The sequence below is a fragment of the Trichechus manatus genome, unplaced genomic scaffold (assembly GCF_000243295.1).
Source record: "Trichechus manatus latirostris isolate Lorelei unplaced genomic scaffold, TriManLat1.0 scaffold00030, whole genome shotgun sequence".
Lineage (NCBI taxonomy): Eukaryota > Metazoa > Chordata > Mammalia > Sirenia > Trichechidae > Trichechus > Trichechus manatus.
Genome location: NW_004443966.1, coordinates 4,810,093 through 4,832,294, shown reverse-complemented (window position 1 = coordinate 4,832,294; position 22,202 = coordinate 4,810,093). Strand labels below are relative to the sequence as shown.

Below are 22,202 nucleotides of genomic sequence, written 5' to 3'. Positions count from 1 at the left end.
GTATAAGAATTCTGTATGAACATAACCACAGTTCCATTATCACACCTAAAAATGAGACTGATTTTTGTTATCAAATATGGATTCAATGTTCCAATTTTTCTGATTGTCATATATTTATTAATTTTTTTTTTTTTTACAGTTTGTTTGAATCAGGATCCGAATAAGGTCCATAAATGGGAATTGCTCTCCTTTTTTTCTTCTGACAGTATATTGTTAAAGAAACTAGGTTATTTATTCTGTAGAGTTTTCCCTGTCTGGATGTTGTAATCTGCATCCCTTTGGTGCCATTGATATGTTCCTCTGTCCCCTATATTTCCTCTAAATTGGTTCCTACATTTAGAGGCTTGATCAGATCCAGGTTTAATTTTTTTATTTCTTTTTTGCAAGAATACTTCGTAGGTGGTGTTGTGTTCTTCCATTGAGGGCATGTGGTGTTTGGCTCCTATCTTTGTGATGTTAGCAGCCGTTGATGACCAATGCCTGTATCCATTAATTCATTATGGGTTGCAAGATCATGGTATTTTAATTGTATTTCTTCGTTTATTAGCTGCAAAGCACCTACAGGAAAAAATACCCTTAAACAACTTTATAGTAGTCTGAGCTACCACGCAGTGTTTTCGGCCGTCCCTCTGTCTATCCATTCATGTTGCCAGTTACTCTAAGTGTTGTGCTGGGGTCGGGGGGTTAAAGACGGAAGGAATGGCCCCTATTGTCGGGGACCTCTTGGTCTCATAAAGTGACTCTGAAGATTCTCAACCTGGGAGACAAGTTTTCTTTCTCTCTGGAGGGAGAGAATTTCCCATCAGCCTGTAGAAAGGGTTTTGTAGCATAAATGGTAAGAATTAATGATGAAGTCCTAGCTAGGAAGAGATCAGGAACGTTCCCAGGGCTGTTCCCCTATGTCTGTCAGTCTGCCTCTCTCTGTCTCTGTGTCATTCTGCACTCACCCCGTCATGCATACACATCTCAGGCACATGCGTGTGCCTACAAACACATGCACACACACACAGCAGAAGGGGTGGTGTCATAGACAACCCCAGAAATAAATTACAAGAGTCTTGGAACCAGAGGTGGTACCAAAGGGTGCTTAGCCCACCCTCCCCAGCTACTTCAAACTCCATTCATCTGTCCTGCCCCAGCCCTCCCAGCAAGCATGATCGTAAATGAAAACATCTCACTTGTCCCACAAAGGCAGCACCTCCCGTCGCACCCTGTTCGCTCCCTGCCACGTTGCTCGGCTTCAGGTTTCTTAATTGTGCAGTAGCTGCTGCCTGAAGGGTCCTCAGTGCTCACCTCCTTCCCCTAAAACCCAAATTGACTTGTTGGATATCAGAAAAAGGAGAAAGTAAGAGTCGTTCATTTTATTCAATAAATCTGCCAAGGATTTTCCCAAGTGGTGTTGTCCCTTTTTTAATTTGTCTTTGTTACATCCCTTACTTGAATTACAGCAAGGAACTTCATGACATTAGTATACCCATGCCAACTCGTTGGTCACGCGTTGATTTCTATTTCCAGTAGAACTCCTCCCCAGTCAGCCATTCGGGTTGGTTGCATGATGGATGGTTTCACGTTATGGGAGTTTGAGTGTTGGTTGGTGTCTGAGTGTCTTAGAAAGGCCAGTGTGCTTGGCTGACGGGGATTACACGGTCTAATGAAGTTCCACAAGTTTATGGGGTGTGGTTTTTTTTTCTTTTCCCGTTGAAAATGTGTTTTTGTTTGGCTTCTGGCAATGTTGCTTGCCCTGGATTCTGAATTGCTGCCCCAGCAGTCTCAGGTCTTGACCTACTTGAGCTAACGGCTGAGAATAGTCTTTTTTTTTTTTTTCTTTTCTTTTTTTCCTTGTACTTTTAGATGAAGGTTTACAGAACAAACTAGTTTCTCATTAAACAATTAATACACATATTGTTTTATGACATTGGTTGCCAACCCCACAACATGTCACACTCTCCCCTTCTCGACCTTGGGTTCCGCATTACCTGCTTTCCTGTCCCCTCCTGCCTTCTCATCCTTGCCCCTGGGCTGGCGTGCGCATTTAGTCTCATTTTGTTTTATGGGCCTGTCCAATCCTTAGGTGAGGGGTGAACCTCAGGAGTGTCTGGGGGCCATACTCTCGGGGTTTCTCCAGTCTCTGTCAGACCAGTAAGTCTGGTCTTTTTTTGTGTGTGTGTGAGTAGAATTTTATTCTACATTTTTCTCCAGCTCTGTCCGGGACCCTCTGTTGTGGTCCCTGTCAGGGGAGTCGGCAGTGGGAGTCGGGCACCATCTCCCTGTGCTGGACTCAGTCTCGTGTCAGGTGTGGTACTTGTGGTCCGTTATGGGGACAGTCTTGAAGAGGACTCCTCCAGAGAGGAGCAGACCACCTAGCCAAGGGACAAAACTGGGCAGTACCGGCCTTGCTGATGCTTACAGAAGAGGTGGTGGCACTCCAGGAATATGCAAAGATCAACTTGGATCCCTAGATTAGTGAAATGTTAAATATTACAGGATTTGCTAAGCTGATTGCCCTGTTGAAGAAAATGTCCTTAAGAAAATTTCCTGATTATGGAAGTTACAATGAATGAACCATTATTTACTATGAGGAATATTTTTTCCTCATTGATTCATGGGAAATGAACTTTTCTACTTACATCAGTGGGTGATGCGTTCTCTGCTTCAAAAGTTTAGAGCGAGGCCAATATTTAGGAAAAGTACATTAAAATGAGCAAATATGTGAAATGGGCAACCTTGAGTGTATTTTCTTACTAGAGAAAGAGAACAGGCCGGTGGTGAGTTTGGGATTTGGGGGAGAAGAAAAGTTAATTACTTTCCTGAACCACATTTCTACTCCTTTAGTTAACCAGACAGTTGAAATAAAATATAGTCGTTGTTTTCTCTCTCTCTGACTTACCCAGGCAGAGGTGTATGTTGAATATTAATTCTTTCATATTAAAGCTTTTGAAATGTTAGTTGAAGGCAGTGATGGTTCAGTGGTAGAATTCTCAACTTCCATGTGGGGGACCTGGGTAGGATTCCCAGCCAGTGCACTTCGTGCCCAGCCACCATCCATCTGTCAGTGGAGGCTTTTGTGTTGCTAGAATGCTGAGCAGGTTTCAGCAGACCTTCCAGACTAAGACAGACTAGGAAGAAAAGCCTAGCAATCTACTTCTGAAAATCAGCCATTGAATACCTCATGGATCCAGTGATCCACAACCAGTCGTGGGGATGACGCAGGACCGGGCAGTGTTTCATTCCACAGTGCTTGGGGTCGTCCTGTAGTGGAGGCTGATTTGATAACAGCTAACGACAACAACAGATGTTAGTTATCTTGAAGGGGTATATATTTGTGGATGTTAACTCTAATGAGGTCAATCAGATGTTACACTTTTCAGACATTCCTCATGGTATGACCTCATCATCCCATGACAGGCAAGCTTGCGACCCCCCTTTGGGCTTGATTTTCCTTTCCACCCCCTCCTCTCTACACCCCGTCCTCCCTACACCCCCTCCTCTTCCCACCAGGTCTAAAATCAATGTTAAATTTGAAGTTTGATAACAAAAACAAATCCAGTGTCATTAAAGTTAAAGGTTTCCTCTTTTGAAATACCAATATTTTTGTTCATAATCTGGGTAATGGGTACATAGGTTTTTCTTCTGTTATTATTCCTTAAAATAGATATGTAATGCTCTCTTGTATAATTGCTGTATTTCATAATAAAATAATTTATTTATATAAAGACTAATCATCTCAGAGCTTGGCTCAGTCTCTGAACACTATGAATTGTAGCCTTTCAGGCATGTTTCCCTATAGCTCAGAATTGGAGGCGCGGAAAGACCATGGGTAGGAGCGAGGAGTGGGAGAATTACCAACTAATGGCCTGGCTCCATTTTCGCCTTTATAGGGTAAAGCATCAAGTGGAATACCTGGGTCTGAAAGAAAACATTCGGGTGAGAAGAGCTGGCTACGCTTATCGGCGCATCTTTCAAAAATTCCTACAGAGGTAATGGCTGGTAGCTCTGGACTCCTTTTTTTTTTTTTTGTCTTTTTAACAACTTTGTTGAGATGTAATTCACTTACATGCAGTTCGTCCACTTAAAGTATAAAATTCAGTGGCTTTTAATATATTCACATAGGTGTGCGTCTGTCACCACAATCAATATTAAAATATTTTCATCACCCCAAAAATAAATCCTGCTTCCCTTAGCCATCAGGTCCCACCCACCTTCTCGAACCTCTCCAGTCCTAGGCAACCGCAATTCTGATTTCTGTCTCTGTAGATTTGTCTGTTCTGGACTTTTCATATAAATGGAATCCCCATACGTGGTCCTTTGTGATTGGCTTCTTTCCTTAGCATAATTTTTTAAGGTTCATCCACGTGGTAGCACGTATTGGCCCTTCATTCTTTTTATTACCAAACAATATTCCGTTCTATAGATATGCCACATTTTATTTCCTCATTCACTAGCTGAGGGACTTCTGGATTGTTTCCATTTCTTTGGCTGTTATGACTCATGCCGCTATGAACGTTCATGTACCAGTTTTTACGTGGACTTGTTTTCAGGTCTCTTTGATCTCCACCTGGGAGTGGAATTGCCGGGTCAGGTGTATAAGCATTTTGAGGAAGTGCCAGGCTGTTTGCACAGCAGCTGCTCATTTCCCACGCCCGCCAGCATTGCGTGGTGTTTCCAGTCTCTTCATTTCCTTGCTGGCACCTGGGAGCGGCTGACTTTTTGATTCTAGCCCTCCTCGTGGGTGCGAAGTGCTACCTCAGCGGGGACTTGATAGGCATTTCCCTATGGACTAATGATGCTGAGCATCTTTTCATGTGCTGATTGGCCATTTGGTTATCTCCTTGGGAGAAATGTCTGTTCAAGTCCTGTGTCCGTTTTTTTAATTGCATTATTTATCTTGTCGTTATTAAGTTGTCATGGACTGTGTCCAGAAGTATTTGGCAAGCTGGCCATTTAGGGTAACAGAAGGTCAAGAATTCATGACTGTGACACAGGCAGGGCTCAGGATTAACGTGACTGAGTAAATTCATAGTATGAAGACAGTTTCGGGAAATACTTAGCCCAATTAAGAAAACAAGCTTAAAGTATTTAAAATATATTTGGCTGGCCCTACACAGTGGTTAAGAGCTACAGCTGCTAACCAAAACCTTGGCAGTTCGAATCCACCAGCTGCTCCTTGGAAACCCTATGGGGCAGTTCTACTCTGTCCTGTAGCGTTGCTATGAGTCGGAATTGGCTCAACGGCAACGGGCTTTTTTTTTACACTTTGATTGCTCTTATTTTGTTATCTATTTTTGAAAAGAATACAGTGTAGTGCCCTAAACTATTATATGATTCTGATTTCTCTAATGATTCTAAATTAGTGGAGTTCCATTGTATTTTTCTACATCTGTTTAATTTTGTTTCAGAAAAGAAAACCGTATTTTGTATTTCACTCAGAAAATAATTATATCTTCCTTGTGTGTGATACAGGGGCAGGATATAAAGATTTTTTTTCATTAAAATTTTTTATGCTCAGTGAAATAAGTTAATCACAAAAGGACAAATACTTTTTGGTCTCACTAATATGAAATAACAGGAATAGGCAAAGTGTACAGAGAGCAAAGTTTATTAGTGGTTACCAGGGGCAGGAGGGAGGGGAAAGGGTGAGTTTTTCTTTAGTGTCTGTTTATGAGGATGGGAAATCTGGGGACGATTATGGGTGAGGGTTGCAGAACATGGTTAACTGATAATCACTACATTGTGACCCTGAAAAATGTTGTGTTACGTATATTTTTACAACAATAAGAAAAACTAAAATTTTATGTAAGAAAGAACTAGCAGGTTCTAGAGAAGCTTAATTCTTTGAAGCTGAGCCCTTCTAAGAAGACAGTCTTCCCTTTGGGGTCGCTGTTGTTTCTTGTGTCTTGAGATGAGGACAGCTGAACCAGTGGTCATCGATATGGAAGGTCATTGTTATGTGCCCGTCGAGTCAATTCCTCGACCCCACAGGACAGAGTAGAACCGCCCCGTAGGGTTTCCTAGGCTGAAATCTTTCGAGAAACCCATCAGGTCTTTTTCCCGCTGAGCTGCTGGTGGTTTGAACCACCAACCTTTTGCTTAGCAGCCGAGCGCTTAACCACTGTGCCACCAGGACCCCTTAAAAAGGCGGGCAGGAGGGTTATTTCCCTACAGCAAAGCGTCTCTGACTCCGTCTCCACATAGGGTTCCCGGTAATTTTGGAGGCTGGTTGGACTAGGAATAAACTCACCCACACCACTCTGGGAATTAAAGGGCCCACTATACCAACAGTGCGAGCAAGCCTCTATGAAAGGAAGGATTTAGGAAATAAATTTCTAGAGCCCTTGCATCACTATAACAGCATGCATGTGCTGATGAAGAGCAGACAGGTGAATTATAAAGGACCAAGCTCTGCCTTAAATGGATCAGTAATACTAGTTTAGAAAGGGCTTTGGGTTTCTCAGCCTCAACTGTTAACATTTTGGGCTGGAGAATTAATTATTTGTTGTGGGGGAGTTATCCTGTGCCTTGCAGGATGCTTAGCAACTTCCCTGGCCTCTGCCTACTAGATACCAGTAGCATCCTCCCAGTTTTGACAACCAAAAATTTATGCGACATTGTGGGATGTCCCCTGGGGGACAAAGTCAGTTGAGAACCACTGGCACAGATAATCATTAAAGTTTCAGCAAAACTGCATTTCTTTGAAAATACTCTTCTTTAGTTAAGAAAAAAGTTACAAACAGAAAATAGTGAATGCAAGTATTCCCTGTCTTTCCCTAGTTCAGAAAGACCCACACTCAACAATCTAAAATGTTTATAATTATATCCTTCTTTAATATTTTTCCTGTGCTTGAAAATTCTCTATTTCATATTTGAAATTTCTCTTTAGGCATTACTATTAAAAACTGATCAGACGTTTTTGTCTAATTTGATTTTTTTTTTTTTTTCTGAGAAACCAATTATGAAAGACCTCTTTCTTACCACTTTATTAAAAAAAGGAAAGAAGGAGGGGAGAGGAAAGAAGGCAGGAGAAGGGGAGAGAAGGAAAGAGAAGAAGGGAGGAAGGAGAGAAAGAAAGAAAGCTGATTTCCATAAGCAATACTGTGAGCTGCACAGCACTGGGGACAGCAGGGCATCCGTGTACTCCTGCAGGAAGGCTCTGTGCCTTACCATGTCCAAGGCACCCTGAGAAGGCTGTGTTACTTGTTTGCAGCTCCTGAACAGAGCTGTGACGTGACCTCGCTGGGCATACTGTTGAGACCTCTCTTGGTGCCACACCAGCCCGTGGCGCCATGCAGGGTGGTGCCTTCCATAGAGTAGGCATTTAGTGAGTTTCTCTTCTGCCCCTTACATTGAGTGGCTTTCCTGGAAATAATTCTACCCTTGGATGCCTTCCTCCTTAGCTCTCCCACTGGGATTTTTTCCTCCAGAGGAGATGAATGAACCTGTCTTATTACAGCCAAGCTTTTTTGTTATTGTCATACTTCTCTTGGCTGAACACGCTGGGAGGGTAATAAACAAAATAAAGTTTGAAAGTAAATTTATTATTTAATCAACCATTTTCAGTCTTCCACGCTATATTTCAAAGCTGGTATTCAAACAGTCCAACACTCAAAAAGACTTGAAGGCCAGGCATGTCAATGGGCAGATAATATTTCGCCCCCAGAACATGGCGTTTTCCATAAGGTATGTGAGTCTGGGATCCTGGTCATGCAGAATTCATCCAGAGTCTGCCATTGACTATCTCATTGCATGATCCCCTACAAGTAATTGAACCATCTTATACTTTTATTTTCTCCATGGCTGAGAGAAAGGGCTATATTTATAACATTGCTTTCTAGGTATCTACAGAAAGGCTGCTAAGTGAGAATTACAGAGTAGAAGCCTGAAGAAAGGGGTATATTAACACCCAGCACAACTATCCACACGTACATGCATTATACCTCTGCCCGTGGAATGGAAATCCAGAGGTCTAAACAGAGGCACGCTAACAGGCACTACCTGGAGCATAATGGTGGCTTAGAAAATAGGAAGCAAGGACTTTTTTTGCGTGTCCATTTCCTGTCTGAAAATCCTTGATATTAATCAAAACTATCCCTTGTGACTGAGTATTGGAGAGCAAAAATTAAAAGGCACCTCAATTCTTCTGCCGGTAGGCCATGTACTCTTGAAGTAAATCTGGTACTGCTTTAAGCAGCGGGTGGATGAATCCTTTTCTGACACCTTCACAGTATGACTTTCATGCCTTTAAAAAGTCTTAGAAAGCTGTTAGATATGACAGCCATGTTGGGTCTCAGCTGGGGAACATACCTTTAAATTCTTGAGAAAACATCTCTTTGAGCTAAGAACGTGTACTCCTTATTGTGGTTGGAAGAAAGAAGTCCAAATATAGATTCTGATCGTTAGGAAGAAAATTGCAATATAAATGAAGAGATTGGCATAGTTTCTCTTGTAGCAAGATTTACAGGTCCTCGCAAGCATTCTTCCTTTGACCTGGCTCCTCAGAATGTAGGGTGGAAAAGGGATACTCTCAGGAAAGGTATTCCATGCCAGGGACAAGACAGAAGAAAGTCTAGGAAGCCCAGGAGAGCTTGAGGTGGTAGAAAGTGTCCTGGCTACCAGCATTTGTGTGTCCTGAGGATCTGAAACATCCTTAACCGTACGTGCCAGTGGCCGGAGGTCACTGAGGACTTGGCCACACTTCCTCTGAGGAGGAAACATTTGAGAGATAACCAGGATCTAACCAGTCTAAGGGCAGGGAAGCATACCCAGGCAAAGAGAATAGCAACCCCAAGGCCTTGAGGTGAAATGTTGGCCTATTTGGGACTTAAACTGAAAACGCCTGACGAAAGAAGTGTAGCTATTACCATCTCTCCATAGTTATCCTGGGCACCAATTAGTAGCCCCACTGTCTTGTGCAGCCTGATCTCTCCACTGTGTCCTGGAGAAGGACGGCATGAACCAGGTATACCAAGTGGGAGAGCATTGGCTATGGGTGAATCTGATTCTGTCTTCTGAGGGAACTGTGGATCCTCAAGGCCAGTCCACTCTTCCCAAGCCTTTCTTCTCACCAGACGTGCTGGGCTGCCAGAAGTCAATCTAATCCTGGTAGTAGCTCCTGGGAACCAAGAGGACCCTGGCTTTTCTCAAAATGTGTCGGCACATAGGCTTCACGCCCACATAATCCTCTTCTGATTTTCCCTCCCTCCCTTCCTTCCTCCCTTCCTTCCTTCCTTCCTTCCTCCCTCTCTCCCTCCTTTCCTCCCTCCCTCCCACCTCAGGTCTTTGATACCTATTGTATTTGACATCTTGGAATGAGCTTTTCTTTCCTCTATTATATCAGCCTCTGATTATAAACCTTTCAACATAGTGGACTTTATCACCTTTAAAAGAAATATTGACATATAAGCCAATCCTTGGCTTATATGTAGTGCAGTGATTAAAGAGACAAATTGGGGTTCGAATTCCAGCTCTGACATTAAGTAGCCTTGGGCAAGTCTCTATTTGCCTTCGTTTCCTATTCTGCAAAATGGGAAGCTGCACCTCCTCTGGTTGCTGTAAAAATAAAATGTGATCATACATCTAAAGCACCAAGAATAGCACCTGGAGCAGACAGAGCATCCCAGCAATGGTAACCTTTAATGTTAGCTATTATACTGGGCGGAAACCCTGGTGGCGTAGTGGTTAAGAGTTCAACCGCTAACCAAAAGGTTGGCAGTTGAAATCCACCAGGTGCTCCTTGGGAATCCTGTGGGGCAGTTCTGCTCTGTCCTATAGAGTCGCTGTGAGTTGGAATCCACTAGGCAGCAACCAGTTTGTTCTTCAGGATCACACTGTGCGCCAAGCGTGGTTCAGATGCTGGATGTGCAACTACGAACCACACAGACATGGCGCCCTCTCATGGAGCTTTCATCCTCAAAAATGAGGCATAAATCAACCAAATCAACACAAATGTGAATATAGTTATAAATTATGATACATGCTGTGAGGGAAAAATAGTATTTTCTGGAGAATAATGGGGTTAGGGGTGCAATTTGTGATTGGATGGTCTTCTGAGACCTCTCTGGAAGTATCCCTGAAGGTGAGGCTTGATGCCTTGAGTACAAGCCAGCCAAGGGAGGCGTTTGGAAAACAGCACTCCTGGTGGAGGGAGCAGCATCAGGAAGGCTCCGAGGGGGCATCTGTTTTAGTGTGCACAAAGAACAAGCCGGCCTTCCAGGAACATAGGGAGCCAACAAGACAGTAGAAGAGACAAGGTTGAAGAGTAGCCAGGGACCAGATCACTGTGGGCCTCAGGACTCCAGGTGGACAGGATTTCAAAAACAGCTGCTTGTAGGGAGCTTTGTGAAACTCTTTCACATGAATTGCTATGTGCTCTGAAGAAATCGGGGGAAATTAGCATTGAGAAAAGACCATTTGATTTTGCCAAAGAAGTGTAGTTGGTGACCTTCAGCAACGCTATTTTTAAACAGTGGTAGAAAGGAAAGCGGATTTTCACTAGGGCGTTAACATGGTAACGGTCAGAGTAGGAGGCAGTTCTGTAATGGGCATCCCAGATCCAGAGGATTTTTCCAGTCGCTGAGGTACATCCCTGAGTAAGCCTTTGAGCAGTGGTAGATGGATCACCTGTACCCCATCAGCGCTGGTGCCTCTAGAACAAAGCTCCTGTCGCCTACCAGGTGGTCCCGTCTGAGTCTGCTGCTTCTCTCCTTACTTGTCCTCACAGATACGCCATTCTGACCAAAGACACCTGGCCATCATGGAGAGGAGACGAGAAGCAAGGTGTCCTCCACCTGCTGCAGTCCGTCCACATGGACAGTGACCAGTTCCAGCTGGGGAGGAGTAAAGTGTTCATCAAAGCCCCAGAGTCTGTGAGTGTGCCTGCGTCGCTGCCCCCTCCCCTCAGGGCCTCCGCCAGCCCCTCCTCACTCGTGGCTACTTCTTTTTCCCATCCTTCCTTCATGCCTTAAATGTCATCTCTTCAAAAAAAGGCACTCGCTCCCCTCCCAACCTAAGTTAGTCGTTCCTGGCACCCCTTCCATCTCAGAGTCTGTCACCAGCCCATTCACCTCCTTCATAGCACTTAAATCAGTTGCCTTCCAGTTGATTCTGACTCACGGCGACCTCGTGTGTGTCAGAGTAAAAACTGCTCTAGGGGGTTTTCAGTGGCTGATTTTTTAGAAGGAGATCAACAGGGCTTTCTTCCAGTGCACCTCTGACTGTACTTGAAACGCCAACCTTTTGGTTAGCAGCCCAGCGCAGTTAACAGTTTGCAACACCCAGAGACCCCTTCATAGCTCTTAGCATTTATAGATGTCATCAGATCATGGTTTCTTTTCTTGCTTATTGTCTCTGCTCTTCTAGGCAGTACTCTCGGGAGAGAAAGGACTCTTGTCTGTTTCGTATGCCTTTGTATACCCACAGCCTAGTACAGAGACTGGCTCATACGAGGTGCCCAGTAGTTATTTAATAAAGGAAAGCATCAATCAACAAACTGCGTTTCTAAGCCAAGAACGGAGTTCTTTGTCCCGCGGAGGAGGTTTCTGCAGCCCACACTCTGATCTGGGTGATACCAAAGAGACTAATTACACACAAGCCCAGGTTTCCTCCTGGAAGGCCAAGCAGAGCCCAGCGGTGGGAATTCCAGGACTGTGCTTTGGAGACCGTGCAGGAGCGTGGAGAGGGCTTTTGGGGAGAGGGATAGAGTTGCTAAGGAATACTTGATCTTAAGTGATCTTAAATGAGAGGAAAAATTGGTCATATCTCTGAAGAGCTTGAAGAAACAGGTTAGGAAGAAGGAGAAATCTTCGGTATATAGAATACAATTTAGACAGTCAAGCATGCATGTTTTACAACTACCCAACTTGCTAGACCTCTAAGGATTCATTTAGAGGAAACTTCTTGATCGTTTCTGGTGACGGTGTGGTCATGATGGGCCATAGGAAGGTCTCCCTTGGAGCAGGAATCCAGCACAGCCCTCAAGTCTGCTGTCCAGTTAGCTCTGGGGCTATAAAGTAAAGACTACTTTTTAAGTCAGAGAAATTGCTGGAACTCACTGCTAACCAAAAGGTCGGCAGTTTGAACCCACAGGGCGCTCCTTGGAAACCCTATGAAGTAGTTCTATTTTACTCTGTCCTATAGGGTCGCTAGGAGTCGGAATGGACTCGCTGGCAGCGGGGTTGGGTTTTTTGGTTTCACCAGTGTTCAGCATCATCATTTCTTGAGGTTCCCTTAACAATCACAAGATTTCAAGAGTCAGTGTGAACTTGGCAAAATTAGTCATTAGACTGAGGACCTGCGGGATTGGTGATAATGGAAACATGTGACTTTGGGCAAATCCTGACCTCTCAGTTGATTTTTTTTCTCTGGTGAGATGAGCTGCTGCTGTTGCCTGCCCACCTCGTAGGACCTGCCCGAGACTCAGAGAAGATAATGGATGTGATGGGCTTTATGGACCATCACAATTATTAAATAAATAAGTGGCACACATCAATAGAACTCATTTATAAAAAGTTTGTGGTAGCGTTTTCCACTTTGAGTTATTTATAGCTTCACAGCCATTTCATTTCCAAATATAAAATGGAAATGTTGTGTCATACACCATTAACCAACCCACAGAACAGTTCCTGTTCTTTCTAAAATGAGATGGAGTGCTTTGTCAGGACAATGCAGAACTCCCCTCTTTGTTTTATGCCCGTGTCTACTTTTCAACTTGCTGTATTTTCACAGATAATTAAAACAGCCTCAGTATTTTCTATATATATATATATATATTTTTATGATCCAGTTGAGCTTTGGAATTTTATTTCCAAAATTAAGATGTATTTTTTGGTTTTCATTTTCCTTGATTTCCTCCTAATTGCTTTATTGCTACCACTTGACTGTCTCTTCCCCATCTTTGTACACACACCCACACAGCCACCCACACCCATGCCCACACAGGCCCCCCCCCAGCACCCACCCAGCCACATCTGGCACTCACATGCAAATACTTTTACGAAAGTTGTGGGATTTTTTTTACAATCTACCTTGTGACTTTGCCTTAACTTTCATAGTAAAGGTGCTGAATATACAAAATAATCTATTTGCTTTAAGAACCCACAATGGACATTGAGGACCAAAGAGTTTGGGGTTTTTGTTTGTTTGTTTTTGCATGTGTTTTGCTAACTGTGGTTGCTTTTTGTTTTTTTCCCTTTTCTTTTTTCTTAAGCCTCCCTGGTTTCTAACTCCCAGGGCTTTTTTTTTTGGGGAAAGAAACCTAAAACCGAGCTCATTGTAGCAATAGTCTATAGGAAGTTGAGAATTTGGTCGCCTCTTCATCCTTTCTATGAGTCACAAGTGTATTTTCTGTGTTACTCCCAAAAATAGTTCTGGGAAAGACGAAGGAAAGAAGACTTAGTCAGAAATGCAGTACACAAGATAAGCAACAGCCAGGAGTCCTCTTGCAACAGGCGACCACAGCACTCAGATTTTCAATGTTTGTCCAGTTGTTAAACCCCGCATATTCCACTTTGGGGTCAGAAATATGCTTCTTATTCCTAGTGTACTCTAGCATTGGAAGCTGTGGAATTAAATGACCTTTCTCTTGGTATTTGGAGTTTGGGAAGGTTGTTTCTGCAGAGCAGGGCCTGTGAGAAGGGGGAGAGGCTGAGTGGCAGAAGGGGTTGATGTGGTTCCCAGTGTAGACATGAATAAGCAGACAACAAATCAAGCCCAGCTGCCTTCCAAACAAACTCCCTTGTTTACTTCTGGGACATTTTTGCAATGACTATCCAATCGTCTTCACTTTGAGTTTCTATTGGTGCATTTTATTTATTTCTTTGAGAGGCAAGTGTGCCACTTCCTAAGTGAATAAGAAAAGTTTCCCACCATTGTAAGAGTAGATCGCATGCAGATTTACAGAGAAAGACTTTGACAAAGTGAGGCAGAGCCTGGCCAAGCCTGAGAGACCTTGGCTGACATTCCTGCCCCACCCTGTCTTAGTCCCTTGGCCTCAGCCCTGGTTTTCTCGTCTGTGTAATGGAGATGACAGAAATATAGTGCTCACTGAGATAATCTTTAAACCTTAAACCAAAAAATATCCCCTGAAGTCTTCTTAAAACCAAAAAATAAAAAAAAAATAGTTCAACTTAACTGGTAAAAAAAAAAATGTCTACTTTGAGCATCGTGCTCTTTTAAGATCTATCTGTACGGGATCAAATTGACAACAGCAACTTGAGAGATCAGATAGAACCCTTAGGGGGCAGTGAGTTTATGTTGATGAGGGAGGAACAACTCAGAAAAGAAGGGTGACAATGGTTGCACAACTTGAAGAATGTGATCAAGGTCTCTGGGTTGGACACGTAGAAACTGTTGAACTGACGTATGATTTGCTGTGTATATTCTCAACAACCACAACATAAATAAAGTAAATTTTAAAAAGTATATCACTCATCTAGCTGTTGAGGGGTTGGATGCAATAATGTATGTAAGGCTTCTGGAATGATCCCTGATCCAGCGTGTACACTCAATACGTTACGGCTATTTGCTGTCATTATCATTACTGTAGAACCTGGTTGATTGGGTGCAGCAGTCAGTATTAATTCCTAAAATGGCCCGAACCTCAAGATCTGCCAGAGTCTGTTGTGGGCCCGTAAACAGTCCCAGCCCCTCTTAATGAAGCCAAGTCTTTCCCAGCCCATCTGAAGTCCGGCTCCAATCACTGTGGTTCTTACCCTCTGCTCCACTGACTCCTTGAAGAATCCTATGAGGCAGGAAGTATATACTTTTGTGGAACCAAAAGTAGGACAGCCCTCTTGCCACAGCAGCGCAAGCTCTGCTCCTGCAATAGCTGGAAAATTCTTTTAAGGGACTATGTGCAGCACCAAGCAACAGCAACAGCCTCTAGCAACCCATGTCATGTAGCCACCTCGTATCCTCTTTGGAGCAAGGTGGGGAATAAGGGAGTAATGCTGAGTTGCTCATTTGGTTGTCACAGAGACCAGAGCAAGACAGCGCAGACACCATTATTAAGGTCCAACTGAATACATTCATATTCAGCTACTTCCCATGATGTTTTTTATTAAGAGGGAAAAATGTATAGCGATCATAAAGAACACGCCATAGTAATCATTTTTTCATGAGGCTGAGAAGCTGCTTCCCATGTATGTCTTTGACTAAACTGAGTATCTCTTTTTTTTTTTTTTTTTAATGGGATGTTTAGATCTTGTCAATTCCCTCACTTTGTCTTCTCTACACTCGCAGCTATTTCTTCTAGAAGAGATGAGGGAGCGAAAGTATGATGGCTATGCTCGAGTGATTCAGAAATCATGGAGGAAGTTCGTGGCCAGGAAAAAATATGTCCAAATGAGAGAAGAAGGTATTTTATTCATTTTGTTTCTTGCATTTAACGAATCTCAAGAGTAAGGTTGAGCCTAGATAAAGTCACAGATTTTGTTTAGTTCGCATATAATGTTGTGTGTTAAACTCTTGCGTTCATTTAGAGTTTCTATGTGTATTTCTACGCTAAGTATTTTCCTTCTTCTCTTGGGGACTGAGCCTTCTCCTTTCTCCACTCTCTCGGCAATTGCAGCCTCAGACCTCTTGTTGAACAAGAAGGAGAGAAGGAGAAACAGTATTAACAGGAACTTCCTCGGGGATTACATTGGGATGGAGGAGCACCCCGAACTCCAGCAGTTTGTGGGCAAGAGGGAGAAGATTGACTTTGCAGACACTGTCACCAAGTACGACCGGAGGTTCAAGGTACATGCAGACCTCCCGCCTCCTAGGTTGTCAAACAGATCCCATATTTGTAAAAAATAACATGTAACGTTGCTTTTTTAATTAGCAAAGCAGAGCATGTTCATTGTAGAAAATACAGGTAAGCCGAAAGAAGAACAGCGACTTCACTGAGAGGCAACCCCCATTAACATTTTGCATGAATCCTTCAGACCACTTGTATGCGGGTACACACACACAGATTTAGTTTTACAAAAATGAGCTATGCATTTCATGCTGTTTATAATATGCCAAAGGGAGCTTTCCATATTAATAAATGCATCCAAATTATTTGGCATAGCTGCATAGTATTCCATTGAACAGATGCTTTATTACTCTTAACCAATTTCTCATTAATCACTTCTTAGTGTTTGTTTTTCCACCATCATAACTGCAGTGAGTAGCCTTTCGCACGCATCTTTGTGCATCTTGTCTCCTAACGTTTTCAGAATAACCTGGTAGGAGTAGAATTGCTGGGTCAAAGGATCCAGAATATCTTTAGAATCATCAAGCAGTATTGCAAAGTGTTCTCGCTCATCTTCCCTGTGTGAATGACTGAGTAAGGCTTTATTCATTAGCCACTGGATAAACAGCTTATTTCTTATCTCTTCTTTTAAACTCTATTTTGCCTGATAGAATGATGGTCCTGATAGTGAAATCTGAAGCCCCTTAGCTCATGGACACATTAAGATCTTTTTTTTTTTTTACCAGAAAAATAATGAAATAAATAACAGTGTGACTTTAACAAGAAGGATGGTGTTTTGCTGAAACCAGATTATTCCTTGCAACCTGAATATGGTACAGGCTTTGAATGCAAATGTGGCTGCTCAGGTCAGCCGTGCTCAGTTAAAGGGAGTCTCCCAGATGGTCCAAAGTATGTCTGTGAAATGAAAATATATCAATTCTAAAGAAAAAAGATTTCATGGACTCCCAAGAAAATATATACAGACACTTGAGGGATCCTGTTTGAGAAACGTGCTCTAGCAGATAACTGATAGGGTCATCATCATGCGTCGGTTTGCCGGGGACAGTCCCATTTCCACCTGTTGTCCTAATGCCTCAGGTAGAACCATATAATGTGCCATTTTTAGAAGTCAAGAGGAGTAGTCAAATAGCAATTTCATATGTGTCGACCAAATAACCATGAACACTGCCCCCATCACTCTCAAATGACTTGGGTTAGATGATAAATCCCATTGTCATCTCAGGGGTAGTGAAGCTTTGCTGCCCAAGGTATCTTCCCTCTTCCTGATAACAGTCACCCACTGTGTAGATAGTTGTCACTTTGAACATGTCTATCCACCTTCTAAAGCACCTCTCGTTACAGGGTGTAAAGCGAGACTTGCTTCTTACCCCAAAGTGCTTGTACTTAATTGGACGAGAAAAGGTCAAACAGGGCCCAGACAAAGGCCTTGTGAAAGAAGTGCTGAAGCGGAAGATCGAGATGGAGAGGATCTTGTCCGTGTCCCTCAGGTGAGTGGCGAGGGGTGGGAGGCAGGGGTACCCCATCTCTCCTCACCATCACCATTGCCGTTCCACACAAAGCCAGGAGGAAGGCCTGGCTGGGCTCCCCGTTGATAAAAGTGTGCTGAAGAGCACTGAATTTTCCCTTCCTCCCCAAGGAGACCTGAACTTCGTAAGTCCCAGGGAGTCCTCATACGACAGGAATAAGATAACAAGAAAGCCGCCTTCTGGCCATCTCCTCTAATCAAGGGATACTCAGATCCTTTGTTCCCACAAAACTTTAGAAATAATCCTAATATGTGGAACAAATTGGAATAGAACTGGTCTTACTGAAGCAACGCTGCGGGTCCAGAGCCCTGTTCCCTGTCCCACCTCACCCAGTTTGAAAACTTGACTCATTTCACCAGCAAAATTCCTTAAGCAGTGGTGGCCTTTGGGGCTGTCCACTTCAATTTGCTGTGACCTCAGATTGTCCTGGAAAGAAAGTTTCTTGGAGGCTCCTTAGGGTTCTTTCTGTCTGTGCATACACAGGAGGAAATGCAAATTGGTCTTCATAATGTGTAGTCCTGGAGTCATTGCCAAGTGTCCCATTTGGATCCAGGTTCACAGGCAATTGGAAGCCTTGGCTCCTTCTGCAAGGTCTCAGGCAGGGTCCCTTGCTCCTCCTGTCAGCATCTGCCTTTCTTTTGGCAGAGAGACTCCTGTGCATAAGGAGACTTCCCCAAATCCTCACCTGCTAAGAACTCTCAGACTAAGTTCCCTCTAAGAGGAAATGCCTCCCAGTCCACAGAAGACTAAGAAAGAGGAAGGAAGGAAGCCCCCCTGGAGCCCGGTGGCTTCTTCCTTGAGTTATGGCCCTGCTCCCTGTAAGGCTGTCATTGCCTTTGCCGGGGAAAGCTTTGGGCAGCCATCGCATTAAAAAGTGGTGTACTGAACGCATCCTGGAATTGGAACACCTCTCTAAACCCTTATTCCGCACAGAACACAAAACAGCCATGCTAAGGGGAAAAAAGGGGTTTTGTGTGCTCAGGCATTTGACCCACCAGGTGGGAAATCCTGGCCCCAATGTGGTCCCCAGTGTGATAATCCAAAGCAGACTTCGAGTAGTGTCCTTTCTTGCCTGTGTCACTACAGTTTCTGACTGTATCTGTTCTAATTTTGCTGGATAAAGGGCTAGGTGGTGCAGTGGGGGTACGTGTTTAAAACATGCCAGCTCAAGGTGCAGGGAAATTCCTAAGCAAATGAATCCACAGGTATCCTTTTTTCAGATAGGTCTCCGTGCTATTGATTTCAGGAAAAGCTCCCGGTGCTGTCTGCTTTTGAGAGGGTCTCTCTAAGCACTGTGTCCACTGGCCCATGTCACAGCTAGATTGGGGCAGTCTGCTGGCCACAATCTTCCTGGGTTGGCTGGGCCCTGAAGGTCCACAGGCTGCTGCTCCCGGTGTTCCAAGGAAGCCTACAAGAAACTTTTTGTCTTAGTCATCTAGTGCTGCTGTAACAAAAATACCACAGGTAGATGGCTTTAACAAAGAGAAATTTATTCTCTCACTGTCTAGGAGGCTAGAATTCAAGGTGCCAGCTCCAGAGGAAGGCCTTCTCTCTCTGTCAGCTCTGGGGGAAGGTCCTTGTCATCAATCTTCCCCAGTTGAGGAGCTTCTCAGCGCAGGGACCCTGGGTCCAAAGGATGTTCTATTCCCCTGGCTCTTGTTTCTTGGTTGTATGAGGTCCCCCATGTCTCTCTGCTTGCTTCTCTCTTTTACATCTCAAAAGAGATTGGTTTAAGACACAACCTAATCTTGTAGATTGAGTCCTGCCTCATTAACATAACTGCCACTAATCCCATCTCAAGATCACAGAGATAGGATTTACAACACGGAGGAAAATCACATCAGTTGACAAAACAGTGGATAATCAACAATCCTGGGAGTCATGGCCTAGCCAAGTTGACAGATATTTTGGGGGGACACAATTTAATTATGACACTTTTTTATCTTCTTTTTCCTTGCATGGTGACCTAGGTTAAGCTGGGTTGGTTGAACTGTGCTGTGTACGCTTGCCAGTAGCTGTGGCTACAGACCAGGGAATCATAGCTTCAAGGCACATGTGGTCTTTACTGCGAGAGTGGTCGTTGTCCTTGCTATCATTATTGCCTGGTCTGTCCTCAGTCCCCCGGACCACTCAAGAATTGCTGTTCTTATAGCACCAACAGAAGGCTCATGATGACCATAAAAATCATGATGTATTTACATTTGTACAAAACACCTTGACGCTTACGGTATTGTTGATCTAGCCCTTCCGGCTTATCAGGACCTGGTTGTTCACACTCAGATTTCTTTTCTTCCTCTTCTCACAGCCTCTAGGGTACAGAGTCTAATGGTAAAACTAGCTTATTTTTATCCTTCATCTTTAATATTCATAACCTGGCAGCTTACTTCCTTCTGGCCTTTCCTTTTTAGAAGATGTGATAAAATGAGGTACTTGGCTTAAAAGTAGTTCTAGCTTGAAAGGGGGTGGGGGGGGAAGAGCCTGAGTCATTTTAACTTGTGATTTTGCATGTTGCAGCTACTGGAGCCTCACACTTAGCAAGACTAATGCCGCCCCATTCTGTCCTGTGTACAGTGGATTAGGCCAGGAATCAGGGACCACATTAGGGAAGGAGCCAGAGGGACAGTGGTTTGTGCAGAATCGAACCCAGAGTAGAAGCTGAGTGTGATAAAAGACCAAGGAACGTGTGTGTGTGTGTGTGTGTGTGTGTTTGTGGATATTTTAACAAAATACTTCAGTCATGGTATAAAGAAAGATTTAACAGTCATCTCGTACTTCTAACATCTCTATGTGTTTTGAAGAATTTTTGGGACTTACCAGTTTACTATGAGCTAGAATTATGTCAGCTGATGGTTTCTTGGAGTCCCTGGGTGGTTCACTCAGCTGCTAACCTAAAAGTTGGAGGTTCAAGTCCACCCAGAGGCACCTCAGAAGAAAGCCCTACCAATTTACTTCCCAAAGATCAGCCATTGAAAACCCTGTGGAACACAGTTCTACTCTGACACAAATGGGGTTGCCATGAGTTGGAATCAACTTGACAGCAACTGGTTTGACTAATGGCTTCTTATAGTTAAGACTGTCAAAGTGCCTCGCAAGCTTGATCTTTCAGTCCCATCTGTCACTCATAACTACCGTCAAAGCCAAGAAACCATTATGAGATGATTCGGGAAATGGGAACATGACTAAATACTTGATGTTAAGGATTTCTTATTTATTCTTCAGGTCTGATGATATATATTGTTGTTATTGGTATTTGAAGAGTCTCTATCTTTAAGAAATAACACATTGAAATATTTAAAGATAAAGTAATATAATGTCTGTACATTGCTTTAAAATAACTAGTGTGGAAGCAGGGAAGTAGAGGTGTAGATAAATGGGATTGTCCGTGGGTTGGTAATTGTTAAAACCTCCTGACATGTGGAGGTTCTTTTTACTATTCTCTATACTTTTTTACGTATTTGAAATTTTCCATAATAAAAAGTGTTTTTAATCCTCTGGCAGACATTATATTTTTAGAAGCCTTTATCTTTTATAAATATACTGAAATAGATCTAGTTGAATTATAGTTGAAATTTTTAAAAATTCAAATTTGCAAGAAAAAAATAGGATCACAGCAGATAGAATTATGGCCAATGGCTCAGAAGGCTGCAGTTGCTCAAGGAATTCTAGGATACTTTGAACAGGAAAAATTCTTGTCTAAATGAAAGTTAGACCTGTACACTGATTCCTGTACCCCTGGCTTCACTGGAGACTTGGTGAGAATCAGGGTTATCAGTAGGTCTTGTATTAACATTATAGTTCAGACATCGGATTTCTGAGGCTTGGGGTGTCTGCTGATAGAGGGCTATGAATCCATTTTTGAAGCATCCTTGAAGATCTGCGTCTTGTCTAAGCACTGACCTGGGCTTACTCTTATTTGAAAAATTCCAGGTGCCAGCAGAGTGGCTGCAAAGTGTTCTTTGCCTTCCTGTTGTAGGTGATGAGATTGTTGCCATGAAATCACGTATTTGGGGCTCTCTCTGATGGGGCTTCTAATATTCCCTCTCATTCCGGTAGCTGACCACCAGAAGGCCTAAGACCAAAAGTTACCTGTCTGCATGTCTGAGTCAGTAGGTTTTCCAATACCTACATGTAATTGGAAAAGCAACTTTAAAAAGTACTAAAGGTACTTTAAGCAGCCCTGGTGGCTCGATGGTTAAGCGCTGGCTGCTAACCGAAAGGTTGGCCATTCGAACCCACCAGCCGCTCCACAGGAGAAAAGACCTGGTGATCTGCTTCTGTAAGGATTATAGCCTAGGAAACCCTATGGGGCATTTTTACTCCGTCATATAAGATTGCTATGAGTTGCAATCAACTTGGCAGCACACAACAACAAAAGTGCTTTAGACTGAGGCCCCAGCTTCCCCGCACAACATTCTTGCCTAGAATATTTCATTGCCTAGATGAATTAAACCTTCTGGCAATAAGAACAGCCCACTTTGCTGCCTCTTTGTCTGACCTGAAGTGTTACTGAAATCTTTACCTGCTGTGGCATTAGGCTTAGGGAATCTGGAAGTTGTCAACATTGTTGCACTGAACCTGTACCTGCATCAGGTCCTGTGTCTTAGGCAGGGTTCTCTAGAGAAGCAAAACCAGTGAAGCATGTATATATATATATAGAGAGAGAGAGAGAGAGATTTATCTCAAGGAACTGGTTCACGTGGTTGCGGAGGCTGGCAAGTCCCAAGTCCAAGGGCCAGGCATCAGGTTGGAGGCTTCTCCTGACTCGCGTAGCTGCAGAAGCTGATGAACCCAAGATCGGCAGGTCAGACAGCAGGCTGCTGGCTCATAGGCTGTGGAGGCCAATGAATCACAAGTTTGGCAGGTCAGACAGCAGGCTGCTGGCTCACGGGTTGCAGGGGTTGACGAACCTGAGATTGACCAGTAACACAGCAGGCTGCTAGCTCACA

At 43.5% G+C, this 22,202-nt stretch overlaps 1 protein-coding gene across 1 annotated transcript in view; it reads left to right on the top strand.

Moving 5' to 3' along the window:
- MYO1E (myosin IE) overlaps positions 1-22,202 on the top strand; it is a 209,863-nt gene that overhangs the window by 155,986 nt on the left and 31,675 nt on the right. The window contains exons 18-22 of the mRNA XM_023729854.1: positions 3,879-3,977; positions 10,715-10,859; positions 15,232-15,346; positions 15,560-15,729; positions 17,072-17,217. Coding sequence (XP_023585622.1) covers positions 3,879-3,977; positions 10,715-10,859; positions 15,232-15,346; positions 15,560-15,729; positions 17,072-17,217 — 675 coding nt within the window. The remainder of the gene's footprint in view (positions 1-3,878; positions 3,978-10,714; positions 10,860-15,231; positions 15,347-15,559; positions 15,730-17,071; positions 17,218-22,202) is intronic.